Here is a 20,785-nt window from a genome sequence, read left to right on the forward strand (position 1 = left end):
TTTATCCATTTATTTATTTATTGCAGGTGACGAGAATTGAGGGGACAATGAGAGTCCACATGCACACCAAGTTCTGTTTCCTGTGTGTGCTCACGTTCCTCTTTCATCAGTGCAGCCACTGCCATGAAGGAGGACACCACCATCAGCACGATGGGCATCACCACAATGATCATGACAGCGCTCACAGCGACCTGCAGATTTCTGAGGCTCCATACGTGAGAGGGGTCACAGAGTCCCCAGGGTCCAAGAGTGGGCACGCTGGGGATGCTCTTGAGGAGGAACAGCGCTTCTACATCCAGCAGCTTTTCAGGCGCTATGGCCAGGAAGACCGGCTAGATTTCAAGGGCTTTCAGAGTCTGTTGTTTAGCTTGGGATTGGGAGAAGTGAAGGTTGTAGGTTTGGATCATGAGGATCTGGGCCATGACCATGTAGCCCACCTCGAGGTGTTGGATATGCTGCACGGACATTCATCCACTAACGCTGGCCACAGCCACGGCCAGGGCCACCGGCACAGTCACACCACACAGATGCGTCCACACCAAAAACAAGACTCTCAGCATCCACACACAGAAGGAGCTCCCACTCGGTGCAGCCAAACCACTGCTGGACCGACAGATCACGAACATGATCACGAACATGATCACGAACATGATCACGAACAAGATCACAATCACACTAAGGTAGAGGAGAATGACCATCAACATGACACACACCACTTTGGCGACCACAACAATCACACACATGATGAAGAGCACAAACACCAGCAGGTCAACCACAGGGACCTGTCTTCTCAGCCTCACCCTGATCACGACCACAGCAACCACAGTGATCATGAACATGACTACAATCATATTCATGAAGTGCACACAGACATAGGCGGCACTCACCTCGACCAGGAAAAGCTGGAGCCATCTCAGGTGCCCCAGAGGCTGCAGCCCACCCCGACAGAAAACCGACCCAAGAAACCCTGGAAACCGGGAAGAGTCAGAGGACAGCGAGGGCGAGACAAAACCACATCTTCTCACACACCTGCATCTGATGACCACGACCATGACAACACTCATGACCATAACCACACACATGGTCACAGCCACTCTCATAAAGATAAGAGAGAGGCACCGGGGGCACTTCCCGTGCCCACTCTGCCAGTCTCCATGCCAGCTGGTCATCCAGGTGGATTAACCCATCAGCATGAGGAGGTAAGATTATTTTTTATTTGTTTTTTTCTTTTTTTATTAAATGCACCTGTTGTGGTTTCCAATTTGCTTTTTTAACTTTTGTGATAGTTTTGCGTCATTCTGAGCTCCTCCGCTGTGTCAAACAAGTAGTTGAAGCTTCCTTTCCCCCCATCTTTAACCCACTATTTTCTGATTGGTAGCCTGTGCCATTTTTTTTTATTTTATTTTATTGATCTGTTACTCCTGCAAACTCTAAAAATAACATCAAAGTCATACATTAATTGAGCCCATGGATCCAGCAGGATATTTGAATCTGGACTAGATTTTGATCTTCTTGGGAACATCAAAACAATTAACTGGTCAAATTTACATGTGACACTGTCCATAAAGTTTTAAGCAATCCTGTTAAAAAAAACAGACTGACAAACTAAAACTATTACATAAACCCCCTGATGAAGTTAAATATAGTGTTGGGAAATCTGAAAGCCTTGAAAACAGTCCACTTGTTTGTAATAAATGTGTATTTTTTCACAAAAGGACAAAAAACAAGAAGGATTAAATAAACAGACACAAGAAACCAGATTTTTATTTAAATGCTATTGTTCTAATAAGTTATCAGTGCTTAGTCGAGTGTTTGTTGTTGCACTACTGCTTAAGTTATTATATCGTGTTGGTTTTCTGTGTGTGGAATCTCTCTCAGCATTTTTAAATGAATGGTTGGCTTTCCTCGTGGATGTTTGGATCAGTCAGTACTGCCAAAGTGAAATTCCCTTAACATAAAATCTGTCTTTTGCTGCAGCTCACATTGTGTTTGAGTGAAATTTGACTTTACAAGAAGTGATTCTGTTATTTGTAATGTTTTTCAGTGGTTCCCTGCGTTTATTTATATTTTCATGTTCTCACCTTCTCACTCCAGTGTTTGAACCTCACTCAGCTCCTCACCTACTACGGCCTCAATCCCGACTCGCTCATCTCCCCCCGCCAGTTTGCGTATCTGTGTCCCGCCTTGCTCTACCAAATAGACAGGCGGGTCTGCATCCTCCATTACGAGCAGATGGATGTGGAGCAGGAAGCCTTTGAGCCTGCCAGTTCTGGTAAGAGCAAACTCATTGATCTGCTCGGAAAAAAAAACCACATAGCAAGGAGAAATATTAATTTCAATGAGTGTCAGCTGCTTAGTTCAGTCCACGGTGCTCATTTTATTTTCATTTCATTCTTTTGGATGACAAAATGCAGCTGAAGTTAGTGTTTTATCCTTGTTTTGGATACTTGGTGTGAGACCAGCAAGCTAAGCAGTCACGGAAGGTGGACTAAAAAGCATCTACTATTATGAAATTGTTGAGACACTGAATATGATGGTAAGAAATTGGAATGGAGGAAAAAGTCACAGTGAAACATTAAAAAATGTGGTTAACAAAGCACACTGTAAGTCAGGGTTTTTGTCTGATGCCATCGGCCATAGGAAACTGCTTTCTTCATAAGTGTAAAACCACAGGGACTCCCATCATAAAACATTAATGTAATGCTGTCTTTACGTAACCTGGAGCTCCTCTCTTAGGGAAGAGTGGAAGATCTGCAAAATATATAATGTTTCTTTAAAATGGTTAAGCCGTATTTTATATTGAGACTTCTATTTCCTGGTACTGCCGCTATCTTTTACTGATTTTATTTTATTTTAATTTTCAGAGCCTGATAGCAAGGGGACAGGGCAATGTGTGCCAAACTGGACCCAAAACAGAGAGTTATAAATAAAAATGTTAAAAAAAATATAAGAAACATTAAATATAAATGTTAAAATATTTAGTATAATATATAAAATACTTTAAAAAAGGAAAAGAACGTTTTTACTTCTAGCTAAACTGCTTTGAGCTGATTTGAATGCAACAGCAATACAAACAACCACTTGTTGCAATGCAGAAGAGCGTCTCTGCTCTGGTTTGACTCACAACACGGCAAACTGTGAAGCAGAAAGGTGACAGCAGCGGCAGAAGACCGTATGAGATGCCACTCCTGTCACATTGACAAGGTGGGACAAATGAAGCAGCCGGTGGGTGTATATAGCGTTTTTCTTAATCAATATTAAGACTAATCTGGAGTAGAGTTGATCACATTTAATTTATAATATACTTAACATTAAACTGGTGACGTCTTGCCTTCTTTACAGTCATTCATTTCATTTTGGCAACTTTGACAATTTGAAAAGTTTTAATTCAAATAAATAAATAAAACAGTTTTGTGTTTGTGCGCTCAAACGTGACTCCAAGATCGAGGTTTTGGAAATGAAAATGTGATTTTTGTGTAACCATACCTCTGCGGCATCCTTCTGCTGTGCAGAGCTGCAGAGGAGACACAGGAGAGCAGTTTGAGCAGCGACATTAACAAAAAAGAAGAACTGAGTATTGGAAGCCAGAGCAGTCGTTGAAGAGTGCTTCTTATGCTCAAATTGCTTCATGTATTTACACAACATGAGTTTTATTTACAGCTGAAGGAAGGCGTAACATCAGTTCTCGCTAATAATGTAGACTTGGAGAAATTTGAGACTCGAGTCACTTAAAGCAGTGAGCGATGTTATCATTGTCCAGGAGGCTTTTTCCTGCTTACTGCTAAACATGTACTTTGTTCTTTATATCAAACCTGCTGCAAGGTTGTCTCACACTAACCTTTGTTCAAGACGGAAATGTTCCTCTAAAACCACTCAAGACGTTTTTTATGGCGTCTGCTGCTGTAGGCATGACCCTGACCTCATGAGCTTCTGCTCAGTGTGTAGTTTGTGGAACCACTGTGAATCTCATCTGTGGTTCAGGGCTTTTTTTTTATATAGTTAACTAAAGAAAAAGCAAAACGTTTGGGAAATGTTTGAGTTAACTGAACTATAGATCAAGCATAGACTCCATGTAAACATGTATCTGTGGACGTCTTTAGTTTAAGTCTTCAACACACAGAGGGTGGCAGCTTTGGTGTGTTTACTGAGACTAGGAAATCTGTGACTTTGAGTGCTAAAAACTGAAATTGTAAACAAAGTGAAACTAAACTGACTTAAAAGTAGTGATTTTGTTTTAAACAGAAAAAAGAAAAATATGTGAAACACAAAACTTTATAAGCAAGTTTACAGTTTTGTCTATATGAAAAGGCTACCATAATTCACCGTGAGCATCAGGAGCTGATTAGGATGGAGGTCATAGTGGAATCACCCCATTAATGTGCTACAGTTGGCCTTCTTGCAGTCATCTTAATACAGGACATTTCTGGGCTATTCACACACCTAACTGCAGCACTCAGTCTGTGTTTGGAGCTTTCCATCTGTCTCTTCTCCTTATTAAATTATTTCAGTTGCCATGGCAGTGAACAAGTGGTCCTTTTTTGTCTTTTCTAAATAGAGCAAAGAAGGACTGTTTGTGTCCCTTTGAGTGCCCAACTACTTCTTTCTTTCAGTGAGCTTTCTTCTCTCAGTTTGTATTCTGATCACATCCTCCAATCAATAATATTCAAAAAAAGAAAATCTGAAAACCGAAAGAGGACAAAAGCGGAGCTATAAAGTCAGAAGGTCTGTATTAAGTCCTGCTCTGAGACCTTACAATGTTTCCAGGTTTATGGGAATGCAAATTATAAAATCATAGCGTTTAAAAGTTAATGAGTTACAGGTCGTGAAATAAAACTCGAAGCTATAAAACCTTTCTTACAAATCAAAGGAGGAGCAGTAATCTCAGCTACTGCAAACCAAAAATACAAGACAGACTGCACATCTTTGGGTTTCTTTGAATTTACGCTTTACGGTACATTAATGTGTTTATATTGGTGGGCTCAGCATGTAAATCTCAGAATAGATTGCACAAAGCCATCTGGAATTACAGTATTTTGTAAACTTGTGTAATAATCAGTCTAATCACGTTGTGGCAGTTAAAGGGGACCTTATGCTCGTTTCCAGCTCTGTATTTGTTTTCTTGGTTTCTGCTAGAGTAGCTTTGCATGATTCATGTTTAAAAATAATCTTTCTTTAACTTATAATGGGCCTCGGTGTAGCTCATCCTCTGTAAGTTCAGTGTGAGTTCATCTCCAGCCTCCCTTTAAGTTATTTCAGAGTGTCTGTCCCGTGCAAAGAGAAGGTGTGAAGGGGGATAATAATGAGAAAAAAATCTCTAGATTAAAACACTAAATTTACAAGAAAAACATAAGGAAAAAAAAAATGTAGGTATTCGATTTAGTCAAGGACTGATATCACGCCACTTTTCAAGGTTAGGCTGGAAAAAAATTCAGAACTTTAACCTCCAAGGATCAGAAACTCCTGAGAAACATCAGCAGCAGCAGCATCTCTTTGTAGTTGTGGTATTAAGTCAAACTATGAACTACAAGCTCAGTCTTAATAAAACTAGTTGTCCTCAGACTTTAGCTAACAACAGGAACACTGTGTGCAGCTAGCTGTGAGTCAAACCAGGGGACAATGAGACTTTTTCCCATGAATTTTCACAGCAAAGCTCAGCGTTTCTATAGAAATCACACCCACCTTCTTCCTTTACAGCATTTGGCCAAGTCTAATATGAACATCCAGCATTATAATGGTTTGTGTATGACAGAAAATTAGGGAAAAGCATAATGAGTTCTGTCTCAGTTTGTGAGTTCCCATGTTTTGTGTGACCCCCCCCCCCTGCTGTGTAAGTGTGTTTGTTTTTGTGTACATGCTGCAAATTAGACATCACAGTGACTTTGGGTCATAAGATTTACTTTTAATTAGAGGAGTGGCTTTTGTGACTGAAGACAGATTTACACTTGATAGGTTTACAGCGGGGACAGAATTAGACAAAAGGGACTGAAGTTCAGCTGTGAGGTTGGAGAAATTCCCAAAGTGCCTTAATTGTTAAGCACACACTTCCTCCTGGAGAAACCTGTGCCATACGGGCTTCAGGCCAAAGTGTGCCGCCCCTGAAAACATTAATAATAATAATAATAATTTTTTAAAACCGTAATGATGACGAGGAGGACTGCACAAACAAGTCAAAAGGGCAGCAACGGCTCCTCATTAGTGCAAAACTAGAGGCGCTAGATTTTCAGAAATGGTGCACCAAGATTCAACCATAGACGTCACCACAAGCTGCAGAGCTGCCTCTCATTTACCTCCTGCCGGCATCCGCGGGGGAGCTCGGAAAATTTGCAGTTCACTTCTTTCTGGTCCCCACTCCCCTCTTTTTTTTGCGCCGTGCCAATTAGGAGAGCCTAAGCGACACCGGGGGCCATTTTTCTGAGCCGTGGCTCACAGGAGATGCGTAATTGGAGAGAAGTTGGTCTCTTTCGTTCTCTCCTCTGTTCCCTTATCACCGCCTTTAAATTGCCCTGCTGCAACCCCCTGCCCACCTCCATGTCTACGCCTAAGCACACACACATACATACATACACCCGCCCACACAACCACAGCTGCATAAAGGTAATGAGATAGAGAGGGAGATGAGCTGCGTGAGTGTGAAGGACCTGCGGTGATGTGGCGATGGACTGTCTGGCTGATGTACAGTTGCCTCTCAGGGTTACACGTTGTTCCGCATGATAGCAACAAATAGAAAAGCATTCATCTGTAAAACTTCACTTATTGTTTTTATTATAACCACCATTTTCAATGTACATTATATAAGGTGAGTGTTAGTGAAGAGATTTGAATACAGATTGACTGTTTTGTCTCACGATGAGCCGCTCTTTGTAATGTGTGGAATCAGTAAAGCGGCTCTGAAGAGACTAATAGCTGTAGTCTGCTGCTTCAAGAGGTAGAGCGCTCTTATAAACATGTTGTCTGAGCTGTGAATAACTCTTATAATTCTACTGTCACGCTTCTAAAACTGCTGGCAACAAACAATCAGGGTTTGGCCATCAATCTCACCGTTGTGATTATAAAGGCAAGGCAAGTTTATTTGTATAGCACAATTCAACAACAAGGTGATTCAAAGTGCTTTACAGAGACTAATAGAGGGTTTCTTGTTTGTAACAATTATACAGTTACTAATACCTAAAATGCCCCAAAATACCAGGATGATGCACAGACTGATTCTTAAATCCCAAAGGTCCACTTTTGGCTAGCATCGTGATGCTAGCATCGTGACTGTTACCACATTGTGGTAACAGTGACATTTCTGCAGATTTTATTTTATTTTTTTTATCCTTTATTTATCCAGGTAAAAAAATCTCATTTCCAAGAGAGACCTGGCATCATAGCAACAAAAGTCACATACCACATAGGTATATAACATTTACGTAAAAAAAATAAATAAAATAAAACAGCATTTCAGGGGTTGAAAATACAAGCTGATGTTTGAAGCATCCTCGGGGCAGGAATGAGATGAATTTATATTTTAAAGAAAATTATTTTAATTATTTTATTTAGTGGGCTTCTGCAAAGCTGTGCCCATTTTTAAATAGAAGCATTCTTTCTTTTCACTCCTACGTATGGCTTGGCACAGGTGCAGATGGCACGATCGTCCTGTGATATTAAGAGAGAAGGAAGGAGGGGACGACGAGCTCGACTCGATTCTGTTTGTGACTGCCTTCATCAAACTAAAGTCCACTTCAGCAGGGAAAAGTCCTCCACCTTCAGAAAACTCCAGAGGGTTCGGAGGTGTCTTGATATTCAGCGTCGCTCTCTGGTTTTCTGTCAAATCGCTGAGCAGCTTCTGCCTCAAGGGGCTTTCACGCAGGACGTGGCTTGTGCTGCGCTCGCTGCCGGGTTCAGCATACTGTTTGAGTGAGCTGCAGACGACAGAGCAAAGAGTGCTGACTTTTCAAAGGTTCTCGTGGGAGTAGAGTGCGTAAAATGTTCTGCAGAAACGCAGCGCATCCTTTTCTCTTTAACTGAACGAAGAAGCTCTAATAGATCCATGAAGACGCTGGAAGGGATACACAACAAATATGAGCTGTGCTGACACAACACCGACCTACAACAAGTCACGTGACTCTTAAAACTTGTTTGTATGATTACCTGAAATTAGCGTTTCCTTCCTGTTTTACTAAGCCCGCTGCTGGCTTGATGCTTCACTGCTTCTTTGCAGCAGCGATCTGCACAGGACTGAGGTTGAAGTTTAACATACGAAGGAGAAATAACTTCTTTGTTGTACTCTAATCACTGATAGTTGCTTAAAAACAGGCTTTCCCATCATTCTTACCATAAAGTAGGATTAAAAATACATATGTAGTGACTCATACTAGGACGCAAACACTTTGCTTTGGTCCAAGAGAACCTTTAAAGCTATGAATTAAACATTTTTGACTTTGCTTCCTCCCCAAAAGAAAATATCCTTGAACAACAAAGTAGAAAAGAATGGTAGAAAACATAATTATTTTTTTATATATATTCATATGCATATATACATGTTATGATTCATGAATAAACCACTGAGGCCTTGGTGAATCTCGGCAGTGCAGATCAGTCAGATGCTCCCTGGCTGGTATCCTTTGGGTGCGCCAGATGCATTTTGTGGTATTTTTGTGTGCTGACTCACGGCCTGCAGTGTGAGGGGAAAAATGGCGAGCCCAGGAGCGATCATATGTTATAAGTGGGCGTGTTAGAAGCCTTCGTCATTCACGCCCTTTTGCCAGTTTGAGAGGAAATATTTTGATGTCATGATTATTTCGAATTAAAGGCAAGATTTAGTTATTTCTGTTCACTTTTCTGAACACGTTGGAGTCAAAGTTTTTAAAGGGGACCTTTAGTAGCTTGAGTAGCTTTACATGATCACCATCCACAAACAAAATCATCTTTATTTATCTTAAACTGGGTCTTTGTTCAGCTCTTTAGTTTAGTCTGTATCTCAAACAAGGCTTTTTTTCTTTCTCTCTCTTTTTTTTAAGCCAGCTTTCATCCAATTGGCTGCCTTGTACAAACAGAAGATTTAAATGGAAGGTGGGCGGGCTTTCAGTTCACACCCAGAGCCTTGTGGCCAAGATGAATATATCTGTGAAGACTTTAATAAAATGTCAAAACGAAGCATTTTCCAGTAGTCTGAAGTCCTGCGGGCACGAGTTAATTGAACAAACTAAAAGATGATGCTGCATGGTGTTACACAAAGTACTGTATGGGAACACAGTGAACAGGGAGAGCCGAGGGAAGGAGCCAGCGAGAGGAGAACCTTTTAATTGATGTTGGTGAACTGTATCCAACATGCCCGTCATTACGGGGTATAAACTGCAGAGAGTAATGTTGGGAGGTTTATGAGGATTTTAGCCCAAGTCGGTCTAATTAATGAGGGAATAAAAAAACATCAGCACAATGTCGTGCACGTTACAGCCTGAATCCAAATGGCTCAAAGAGTCTCAGTGCTCAGCTTCGGCCTGTGCTCTGAATTCACTCCACTGTCAAAGGGGCGTCAGCAAGTAAATCCATCGCACACAGATCCTCAGTCAAATACTGACTTTTTTCATGGCTTCAGAGGAAAAGAGTAGCTTCCCAAAAGCTAATTACAAGCATCAGACACACCACTTGTACACAATACTTTCCCCAGGAGGATCTCCAGCCTCCTGTTTCTGAGTAGTGAGCCTGGCGCTTGGGGAGAGATGTCTTTGGTAGTTTTTTTTTTTTAATCCCACAGCTGTGTAATGGTACAGTAACAGCTTGATTCAGCCTCTTTAAAGACCACTCCGTCAGGTGTAAGACATGTTTCAGATCATGTCTTCAAAAGCTCCGCCAACTGGGGCCGAATAGAAGAGGAGAGAAGGTCTGCCTGTCGGGTTTTCCTGCTGGCTCTGTGTCACCTGTGATACGGCTGTATGCATGACTGAAGCTCCACCAAAACCTAGAGTTTGTCATATGGAAAACTTGTTTGGCCTCACAAACAGCTGCTACATCGAACTATAGTTAACAAAAAAGTCTCTGAAATGTGTTGGTGAGTGTTGTTTGTGTTTCGTGTCATGGTTCTCAAATAGCCTCCCTGAAGTCAATTGTCTGTAATATGTGCATTACATGCACTAAGTGTTTCAGTCAATAGATGTCCTTTAGGTGAATGTCAGCAGTGAAGGACCAGCATCGCTTTAGAGAGCACGGACCAGCTTTGGTGCGACATGGAATTTCATACCACATTAAACACTTTGTCGTGTTTGACGACAAAACTTTTTCTCGCTTCTGAGACCGTCCTGGGCTGACAGCTCGACTGACAGTTTAAATGATAGTGTACCTTTCTCACTTTTTCTCTGGCGCTTCACGTCTCTTGACTCTGGCCTTGAATGAAAAATGAGGCGAGAAGAATTCTGCTGAAATGTCACCTCGTGTTTTTTGCTTTAGGCATCGTGTGTCATCACAAGGACACATGGATTTAAAACCTCTGGAGGATGCTTTCCTTCATGTGTGAACAATGTGGGGGAAAACACCTGCAGCCATGAGCCATGTGATGATAAAGCTGCAGCTGATGGTGTCGTCTCTCGTTGTTTGACTGGAAATGAAAAAAGCGTTTATTTTGTACCTTTTCTAAAACAAAAAGTCCTTACCAAACAAATGGGGGAAAAAAATAAGCTGTCCGATAAATAATACTCATATTTTATCATTTAATTTATTGTGTTTATTTTTCCTCCTCCAGTGTGGGTCTGGATTTGGGGATTTGTGTCCATCACCATCATCAGCCTGCTGTCTCTGCTGGGGGTCGTACTCGTGCCCATCCTCAAGCAATCGTGCTTCAAGTTCCTGCTCACCTTTCTGGTAGCGTTGGCAGTGGGCACGCTCAGTGGTGACGCTCTCCTTCACCTGCTGCCTCACGTAAGTACAAAAGACAGACGGCAGCTTCTAAACACAGGAATAATGTCTTTGTGGTGCCTTAGCGGCGACTTCATTAAGTCCCCTGTGCAATCGATGGAAGTAGGTAAAGTGGTAACAGAAATGACCTTTTTGTGACAAAGAGCCTAAAACTACAAGCACAACTTGCTCCGTCAGTGGAAATGAATCGAACCAGAACGTGTGGATTCTGTGGGTTAATCAGAAGAACGGTGGCTTCATGTTTCTTCGTTTTTAAATACTGAACCACAAACGACTTCCATTCACATCCATTGTGATATTTGATACCTGAGTTTTTGTGAGTTGTGACACCTCCAGATCATCAGTGTGTTTTTGTTTTGTTTTTTTTGGTCCCCCAAAAAACTAAATTGCTTGCTCCATATAAAAAATACTGATATAGTTTGTTCATGGTTCGGGCTTCGTTGAGTTAATTTTAACACGTTGATGTTATCGCTGTGAAATGGTAACAGACATTTAATGAAGTCAAAGAAAAGAGAAATTCTTTATATTAAACGTTATTAGAATAGAATTAAAAATCCTTTGAGTAAAATCAAAATTATCTTGAGAATTTATTGCAAATGTTATGTCACCTCTGACCTGACGCGAGACTTGACAGCCTTAACATCTATGTAGAAAAGGAAATCAGCAACTGTTAACTCTGTGTTAAATGTGTAACTTGTATACTGTGGAGAATTATAGCATCTGTTTTTGTACAACAGTGTCACATTTGTGTTTATTTGTTTATGTTGATGACATGAAAACGTCAGTTCCACTGAACAGTTTTGTAACTGTTTCCTCTTAGTGAGTCCAGGTTACGCTGCTCTGATGAATGTGTGAATGTCATGTGTCGCTCAGTCAACTGTTGCTCCTCTTCCTGTCTTCAGTCTCAAGGGCAGCACGATCACAGCAAACATGGTGCCGACCAGGAAGAAGATATGGTAACAGCTTTTGATGGAGTGTGGAAGGGGCTTACAGCCTTGGCCGGCATCTACCTCCTCTTCATCATTGAACACTGTATTGGCATGTTTAAGCACTACAAAGACCAGAGGGTGAGTTACCTTGATCCAGCTGCAGGTGATGGAGTGGGCCGTTATCAGACGCTAAACCTCTGTTTCTGCCTTAGGTTTTGTCTTTTGTTCAAACTCTTTTGAAGCAACACAGTGTAAGAAATGTGTATAAATATATATATATAATGAGCATTGTTGCTCACAGGGCATGAAGAAGGTGAATGAGGAGGGCAAGATTGGCAGGAAGTTGTCAGATCATAAGTTAAATCGGCGCTCGGATGCAGAGTGGCTCCACCTTAAGCCGCTCAATGAAGGTTAGTGTTTGTTCGTGAATCTTTACAGCAGGTTACGAGCTTTAGCTCCTTTGGTCCTCCCGTTAACATTTCCTCCCTCTGCCAGACCCTGACAGCACAGCTGTCTCCTGCGACAACAGCCACAACGACACGCAGCTCACCGAGCTCCAGACGCCCGACTCTCCCACCAACAAGACGCCGCTGGCACCCGCAAACCTCAGTCAGTCCCCCACCAAGGAGAATGGACGTAAAACCAAGAAGCACTCGCACGGACACGGTCACTCTCATGGAGGAAACTGCCACTCGGATCAGGAGATGAAGGACGCTGGGATAGCCAGCATTGCCTGGATGGTCATCATGGGAGACGGCATGCACAATTTCAGCGATGGCCTCGCCATAGGTACCACGATTTTGTAACTCACCAGTATACAGGATTTAAATCCAGTGGCACTGAAAGCAGAGACTGAAATACCAGCAGTTTTCCAAATGATGCCCATTAGATGAGGAAAGCAGTGAGGACTATGCTGGAATGCAGTCCGGTTGGGCATGACATCACTCCCAGCTCCCATATCTGTCTCTCGAGCTTTTAGTTTTAGAGTTTATAAAAGCTTGAGCTTTTAGATCTGAGATCACTTTTAAATAGATGAAATTCTTCACTTTAGTCATTTAATATTAACATCCAGTCATGTAACGGCACATGTCTGACAGAAAATAAGGCCTAATGGGTCTATGTTAAGTCTGAAGTCTGGAAACACGGTGCTGTTGGTCTCCCGCAAAACAGTTTTTGTTTTTTTTGTTTTTTTTTTATATACCAAGCTTGAAGCTTGAACCAGCAGTCTTTTGGCAGAAGATTAATATTTAACTGGTAGATGCCCAGCAGTCTGTAGTTTCCTCTAATGGTCTGTTTCTTTCTCTTTTCTCTGACACTTTGAACTCTACAGGCGCTGCGTTCAGTGCAAACCTGACAGGTGGCATCAGCACATCAGTGGCTGTTTTCTGCCACGAATTACCTCATGAACTCGGTACGTGCACTAAGACACTGTGAAGGGGGGATAAAATAAATAAAACTGTCAAAAGCAACTCATTTACTCATTACACACAAGACACTGCACGCTTCATTTATTCAACAAGTGGAACAAAGCTGTTTTGTGGAGGCTTTGGTTCCCGTAATGATAATCAGCGTCTAAATCACCGCCTCGTGCTGAAAAGCTCTCGTCTTACTTGAACTGAAACTTGAATCAGAGCGAGTCTCGCGACCCTCCGTCCCTTGAAACTTGTTAAAAAACCAGTGGCGTCAATAATCAGCGCTGTGCTCTTCACTCCAGAAAAATGCTGGGTTTTTTGTAAATTAATGGCTTTCACACGACGGCACTGAGATGATTTGCCAATATCTGTCAGAGCAGATGATATACTGAGCCTGGCACACGCTGTTCAATACAGCTGCCGGTGCTCTCGTTTGCATTCAGCTATCCTCCTCTGAGGAGCCGTGTGATTCAGCAGCAGTGAACAGCTTTGTTCAGGCATGCTTGTTTTTTTTGTAAATAACGCCGCAGTGCTCTCCTCTGCCGGTTTGTTTATAGAGAGAGGAAGAGGATGGGGCAAAGAAGACAGACAATGGGCCCGTCCACAGCAGATCAGTACTGATGATGTGTCTCATTGTGCTGCAGCGTCATTGCCTCGTTTGTGTTCTTGATGAATAGACTAGTGTCAATTACCGCTGCGTGTGAACTGGTGAATAATAACCTAGGTTTGTCTGGCTGCCCCCTCCCCTTGTGTTGATCAAGAGCACCCTGTTCTCTTATTGTTGTGTTTTAGAGGGGAAATGAGTAAAGGAGAAGAAACAGGCTTTTGAGTCTGTAATATTAAAGCGCTTAGCAGAAAGTACCAGTTAATGACCGTCTGCAAAAATAAAAAAATAAAAAAATCAGCATATATATCCATCTCTATATCTAGAGAGATAGGATTTTTAAAAATCCTTTCTCTATTTTAAGTTTCCAGATGGCTAACTGCTGCAGCACCGTCTCGAGCGGTATGTGGAGATATGCGAGCTCGGTCCCTTTGTCCCCGCGTAATTTCACATTTCCTGTTGATTCGGTGCCCGTTTCTTCAGCAGCGCTCGCTGTCGTGCCTTCACCCCCGTCGGGCAGCTTGTCAGACAAACGCAGCAGTTTGACAAGTGCACCTCTCAGCTCCTCCTCAACACAAAGACTGTCCCCCGACTGGCAGCTGGATGGAAAAGATGATGATTATAAGGGTTCTTTAACCACCCAGAGTGAAACTAATTGGCAGTGATGGGTGTGTTAATTGCGGTAGATGAGGCGGCAGCAGGCGTGTCTGAGTGTCTGACGGTTTGGAACAGGAGGGGGAAGTAGGAAAAGTTGAAGAGGGGGGCTGACAAAAAAAATGCCAGTGAAGCGAGGTGTGCGTGGACTGTCTCTGTTAAGTTCTCTCCTCTTTTCTCTGGGGTTGATTGATGGATGAGAGCAGAGTGGTAATATATTCATTGTGGTAATTAGCGAGGAAAAGAGGCCGCTTGTTACACGGCGCAGGAAATGTAGGCCACCCCCCTTCTCAGTATTCATCTCTCTCTCCAAATCCAGGGCGTTTCCGCTGAGACTCGGGCCTCTTCTCGCATTTGGCCCCGGCGATGATTGAAGAGGGTAGAGAGGCTACTGCATGCATATGTAATCATAAGTATATGAAGTGCGGCTCTGGGTTTTTTTTCCTCCACCTATGTGAAGACAGAAAGTGGTGGTGGTTGGATGCGTGTGGGAAGGTTTGTTTAGAACAAGCTCACCTCATCACTGAAGGCAAAGTGAGTCATGGAATAAACCGGAAAAATAAATAAAACTACATGAAGTGAGCCTCGCTGCTCACCGAGGAGTTCGTACTCCACAAAGAGCATGTCACTGTTCAGACGGTAAACAGAAGTCAGACATACAGCTGTCATTCTGCTTTTGTGTGTGTGTGTGTGTGTGTGTGTGTTGTTTAAACAAGTGTGTCTTCTGGCCAACAGGTGACTTTGCGGTGCTGCTGAAAGCCGGGATGTCGGTGAAGCAGGCTATTGTCTACAATCTGCTGTCCGCCCTCATGGCCTACGTTGGCATGCTGATTGGCACCGCGGTGGGCCAGTACACGCACAGTGTCACCAACTGGATCTTCGCCATCACAGCTGGCATGTTCCTTTATGTGGCTCTGGTGGATATGGTGAGTTGGCTGAGCGCGCTCCACAGCCCCAGAGTGATAATTGTCCCCCGACTCCGTCTCCTCTCCCACACACGGGCAGTCGCTTGTATTTTCGTTGCCTCCTGATCTGCAATGCTAATCCCAGAAAGTCTGAGTCTTATCCCAACTGGTTACTTTGTCTCTTTTATAGCTGCCAGAAATGCTTCACGGGGACAGTGAGGACCACAAGCGGTGCCAGCTGGGACACTTTATCCTGCAGAACCTGGGCATGCTGACTGGGTTCGGCATCATGCTGCTCATCGCCATCTTCGAAGACCGCATTGTTTTCGATTTTGGCTTCTAGTGGAGGACAGAGGAAGCAGAAGGAGGGGAGAGCTGGATGTATCAGTGTTGTTCTTGGCCTTCACTTGCTCTGTTTGCAATGTAACGGCCCGGTCTTGCATGCAACGTGTCTCGTTCATGGCCTGTGCCTCCATTCCAAACATGCTGCGGTAGCTTATGCATATCTCATGACTCTGGTAGTGGTGTTTATACTCTGCTCCTCCATCACTTCTCCTCCGTCAGTTCCAATCTGTCTGCTCCCCGTGAAACATAAAGAGGCAGAGTGACGGAGGAGCAAAGCTATGCCCCAACCAGGATACACCTCCTCTGTTCTGAACGTTTAAAAGAATAAAATAATGTAGATAGTGAGGTGGTGCAGGGCGTGTGTTCATACAGAGAGGCAGCTGTCACGGCTCAGCAGCTCGCCGCCTATCCATTATCACCTGTTGTTAGTGTGTTGTCGTCGTACACCTCCCCGTGTCCTCGTCTCTCATCCCCTCTGTGCTGTGTCCTGTCAGCTGTGCTGCGTACATTTGTGGTGTGTGTTTCACCTGCCATCCATCGTCGCTGTCTTATGTGATCACGTCGTGTATCAAACGCCGTCGTGCCAAGCCCCGGCCACTGGAGCAGCTCCACAGCTGCATCGCACAGTGCCCTAAAAGCGACGCCCGGCCCGGCCCCACCTGGCTGCTACATGTGGAATAAACTATTTTAGCTGGTGTTGCTTCACCTGCAAAACACGCTGACAGTTTTAAGCTGCAGTATCAAAACAGAAAAGAATTCAGCTGTTTGTGTGTAGGAGATTGTCTTAATTACTCAGTTTTTATTTTATTTTTGCTGCCATTAACTTTAGTTTTGCCCTTAGAATTATGTTTTACCGCCTAATTTTTTTAAGACTACTAAACCTTTGTAGTTTGTAGTAGCCCTTTTCAGACATGGGATAGGTAACAAGTGAGAGTATTCTGTAATTCAAACATAGGTTTCTTCTTCTTCAGTGCTTTGAATAGTTATGTTATAATTGAGACAAAAACTGTTTTTAGAGATTTTTAATGTTTTTACTGCTGCTGGTGGGATGTAACATGACGCCACCGTCACAACGTGGCCGTTTCCCACCAGCAAGCATCAGACCGCCAACCCAAATGTTTCTTAGTGGGAGTAGATGCAAATACACGCAAAGCCAATGTGACTAAAGTCATCAAAATATGTCTGTATGGAGTGCATCTAAAAACTAAATTGGGAACATTCAGATCCTGTAAATGAAAGTTGTTGTTGTTGTTTTTTTTTTTAAAGCGTGTCTGAAAAGGGTTACTGACAGCTGCTGCTAACAGCTGCCAAAGCCTTTACACACTAGCATTTACAGTAATCAGTGTTTTCTTTTTGTCTACTTTGGGAACCAAATGCTGCAAACGTCCAGCCAACTTTGTTCTGTAAGGGTCTAACTATCTCCAGCTAAATGAGAACGTTTCTTACTTAGGCCTCTTTGAGAGTCACCGACTTCAAAATGTGAATTAAACTTATTTTTATCTTCATAACAAGTGTTGTAGTTTACTCGATTTTTATTTAGGGTGCCTCTTTGAGTTCATGAAAGGTGCTTTGTCCCATTGGACCAAACTGGTCTGTAGTTATGGTAGGAGGTTCAGTTGTCTCATCTTCACTGATGAGACATACATCTGTAAATACATGAGGTCTGTCTAGCGTCACTTGTTGTGCAGCTAAAAGTTGAAGCTAAAAATTCTTCCTGCTAAAAGTGTTGTTTGAAGAATGAATTCCTGACAATCTGTGACAGATGACGCAAAGAGCAGTACACTCCAGTGCTTCTAAACATCCCAGCACTTCTAGTAATCGATTAACCAGGTTATCGATCCACAGCACAAAGGTTATTTAATGGGAGTATTTTTCCAACCATGTGTAGTCACTGTGCTGGCTGTGCCCAAACCTGCCACAGTGTGGATTTTCAGCGGCTGGTGCTTGACGCCACCCATCATCCCGCCCACCCCGACATTCCATTGGCTGCTCTGTGGCTCACATGCTAAAGCTACCAATCCTGGCTTCAGCTGCTGGAGCACGCAGACTTCAGTTATCCTGTCACTGTGTGACATCCATCGTCTGTCTTAACTGGCTGTAAATCGTCATGAGTCTCACCGATCTGACTGAATCATGAGTGAAGCGGTACAGACGTGTTGGGTGTTTTTATTCTTTGTACTGCAAGAGTAAAAACGGTGAAAACTTTTGTTCCTTTTTAAATGAACTGTGTGAAGATCATGGGAGGTTGTCCAGGGTGTATTGTGACGGTGTTACAAGCCTTTTTTTTAAAATTTTTTTTATTAAATTTTTTTATTATTTTGAAGCAGATTATGTCGTGACCACAGTCGTCTTATTATCTGCACGGTTATTCTTTGTACAAGTGTTTTATTATTTCATCTTATGTTCACATGGAATTTTAGTGCAATGGGACCTGAATGTATTTTAATTCAGAATCAAATGAAGCTTATTATTTCCCCCTTTTTAAAATATAAGTTTACATCTATTTGATTGTTTTCCTCCAATAGAGACTGTTTTCTTTTTTTAAATAATTTAAACTTTTACCGCCCTGTCGAGTGCTCAGTAAGACTTTGTGACACATCGCCCAAAGTTTCCTCACTGTTTCTCAGGCAGAAAGACCATGATCATATTTGCTTTGCTCTGTGTATATTTGTTTAGTGACCTGGATATAAAATGCAAAATGTGATATCCTTGCTTTTTGCCTGTCTGTACATTCTCCCCTACAGAAGGAAAATAAACTCTGGAAACTTCGTGGACTCCTGATCTTTGATGGTTCTGCCATAATCTTGCCCCTCGGTGCCTGTCTCTTATATTTACCACAACAAATTCACCGGTGATTGGCAGATGTAGTCCACAGACCTTCTGTCCACCACAGTTTCCTTCTTACATATATCACCTGAACATCTGCTCGAGCTAATGCGTAATAATTGCTTGTTAAACCCGTCAAACTGCGCTCTGGCTCTCACATTTATCCACACCGGCACAAATTGGCGGAAGAGAGCTGAGAAACCCTGTTGGCAGCACTCCTGCCAATCCTCCCCTCACTTTATCTGCTGAAGCTGGTTTGTAAATGAGTGACCCAGAAGATGGATCTGTGAAGAAACCAAACAGACTGTGCAGCTGAGTCAATGCCCTGTTCATTAGAAAAGCTGTGATTTTATTCCAGGGTTCGCATGTATCTGTCCGATGCTGCTATTGCACAGTGTCAGGTATCTGGATCAGGACTATTGGGGCTAAGAATCCTATAAGGAGTTGAGATCAGGAGGTTTGAGGGGTGACAGTGAAGTAAATTAAGGTTAAACAAGTATGAGTGCAGCTTTTGTCTCTATGGTGGATTTGCTGGTTTTCACTGGTCAAGTTTCGGTGTTAAGAAACGACTTTTTGACGTTCAGTGTTATTACAGTTTTCAATTTTCAATTCAATTTTAGTTACACAGCGGCAAATCACAACGGTCGCCTCAAGACACTTCATATTGTAAAGTAAACCCTAGAATAATACTTGCAGAGAAAACCCAACAGTATCACTCATTATGAGCAAGAACTTTGGCGACTGTGGGAAGAACTTCCTTTTAACAGTAAGAAACCTCCGGCAGAACCATGCTGAGTTTAGTTTTTATTCTGTTAGATCACTGTCAGACTTTGTAATGATTATGATATTGTGTGGAGGGCATATGTCTTCTTGGTCTTGTAGACACTCAAAGCCTGAAGAAATGTGTCCATCAGCCCCTCATCAGCAAGTTTTAATGTTTTAACTGGTACTAAAACCAAATGTATTACCTCCATATTTTAAGTCATTTTAGTTTTCCAAATTCACAACAGTTAACTAATGTTTATTTTTGATATCTGGTTGTAGTTTTATTTAACTATAATAAGCTTGGTTACGTTTAGGAGAAGATTGTGGTTTGTGTTATTATCCAGTGCAGCGTGAAGAGGTCCTTTACAGGAGCTCGACCAGCCTCACTGATGTCGTCCAGCTGATGCATCGTGGCACTGACATTGTGTACAACACGTGCTCTTGTGTGTTTTGTGGATGATTATTGGTGTCATTTTTTGGCGTTGCAGGTTTGTAACATTCTGAAAAAAAGCCCAGAGAGCCTGCGTCGGTTTCTGTTCCCGATTTTTTTAATTACACGTCAGAGTGTAAAACAAATCCAGACGTAAGCCAAAGCTGAGACTACGAGCTGAGCTGGCAGAGTAGAGCGACCCCTCTTCTGATCCAGTGCTCCGCAGGAACGTTGGAGTTGAGTGTCATGGCGATGACATAATTGGTGGAGTGTCCAGTGGTGGACAGGGTGCCACGTCGCTCGCTCGTCTTGTAGACGGGCGCCAGATAACACATCCTCTCAGGAATGTCGCCTCGCTTCATGGGCTTCAACCACATCTGACAGAGAGAAGCACAGAGTGTTACAGAGGGGACGGGATGGGGTGGTCGCACCTCAAAGTGTTGGGGTGTGATCTGTTTAGAGTTTGGAAAGCAGCCGTGGTTGTGTAGAGGTTGTTTTCCTTTCATAAGATTTGACTGGTGGAATAATTCAGCTGGCTTTGGGGGTTTGCTTCGCCTCCGCTGATGACACACAAAAGGAAACAGCCCTGATTGCAGGATAAATGCACTGTGATGGGCGTGGGTGTCTTCAAAGGGGTTCAGAGGTCAGGATGGAGCGATAAGCATTCGCTGCAGTGGAAACTAACCTGGCTCTCGATTTGTTATCCAAACATTAACTTACAAATTGGAACTTTGGGGACAAACTTATAAAACAATAGCATTAACGAGCAAGAGCTCCCTTGGGCTATTAAGAAGTCTTGGTTATGCAAAAGGGATAAACTGGGCCACTCCAAAAAACATCTTTAAAAACCCAAAAAACAAAAACTGTTTGTAGACTTGCAGCCTGAAAAACTGCTCATCTGGTTCCATAACGGGCGCCTCAGCGAAGATTTGCATTTCAAAGGCAGGCGCGGCAGCCTCTGTTGTGCTGCTTTTTTCTCTCCCCACAAATAATAAACACATTTTTAATTAAGTTCCGCTCTTGTC

General features: G+C 42.8%; 2 protein-coding genes across 5 annotated transcripts in view; one reads left to right on the forward strand and one right to left on the reverse strand.

The window, feature by feature from the left end:
• slc39a10 (solute carrier family 39 member 10) overlaps positions 1 to 17,244 on the forward strand; it is a 33,783-nt gene extending 16,539 nt beyond the window's left edge. For all 3 annotated transcript variants that reach the window (XM_026144565.1, XM_026144566.1, XM_026144567.1), the window contains 9 exons: positions 27 to 1,199; positions 2,095 to 2,272; positions 10,718 to 10,893; positions 11,793 to 11,957; positions 12,121 to 12,229; positions 12,315 to 12,608; positions 13,150 to 13,230; positions 15,225 to 15,415; positions 15,585 to 17,244. In XM_026144565.1, coding sequence (XP_026000350.1) covers positions 48 to 1,199; positions 2,095 to 2,272; positions 10,718 to 10,893; positions 11,793 to 11,957; positions 12,121 to 12,229; positions 12,315 to 12,608; positions 13,150 to 13,230; positions 15,225 to 15,415; positions 15,585 to 15,737 — 2,499 coding nt within the window. In that variant the 5' untranslated portion in view covers positions 27 to 47 and the 3' untranslated portion in view covers positions 15,738 to 17,244. The remainder of the gene's footprint in view (positions 1 to 26; positions 1,200 to 2,094; positions 2,273 to 10,717; positions 10,894 to 11,792; positions 11,958 to 12,120; positions 12,230 to 12,314; positions 12,609 to 13,149; positions 13,231 to 15,224; positions 15,416 to 15,584) is intronic.
• A 2,616-nt stretch (positions 17,245 to 19,860) lies between these two features.
• dnah7 (dynein, axonemal, heavy chain 7) overlaps positions 19,861 to 20,785 on the reverse strand; it is a 75,551-nt gene continuing 74,626 nt past the window's right edge. For both annotated transcript variants that reach the window (XM_026144787.1, XM_026144785.1), the window contains one exon: positions 19,861 to 20,137. In XM_026144787.1, coding sequence (XP_026000572.1) covers positions 19,931 to 20,137 — 207 coding nt within the window. In that variant the 3' untranslated portion in view covers positions 19,861 to 19,930. The remainder of the gene's footprint in view (positions 20,138 to 20,785) is intronic.

The sequence above is a fragment of the Astatotilapia calliptera genome, chromosome 16 (genome assembly GCF_900246225.1).
Source record: "Astatotilapia calliptera chromosome 16, fAstCal1.2, whole genome shotgun sequence".
Lineage (NCBI taxonomy): Eukaryota > Metazoa > Chordata > Actinopteri > Cichliformes > Cichlidae > Astatotilapia > Astatotilapia calliptera.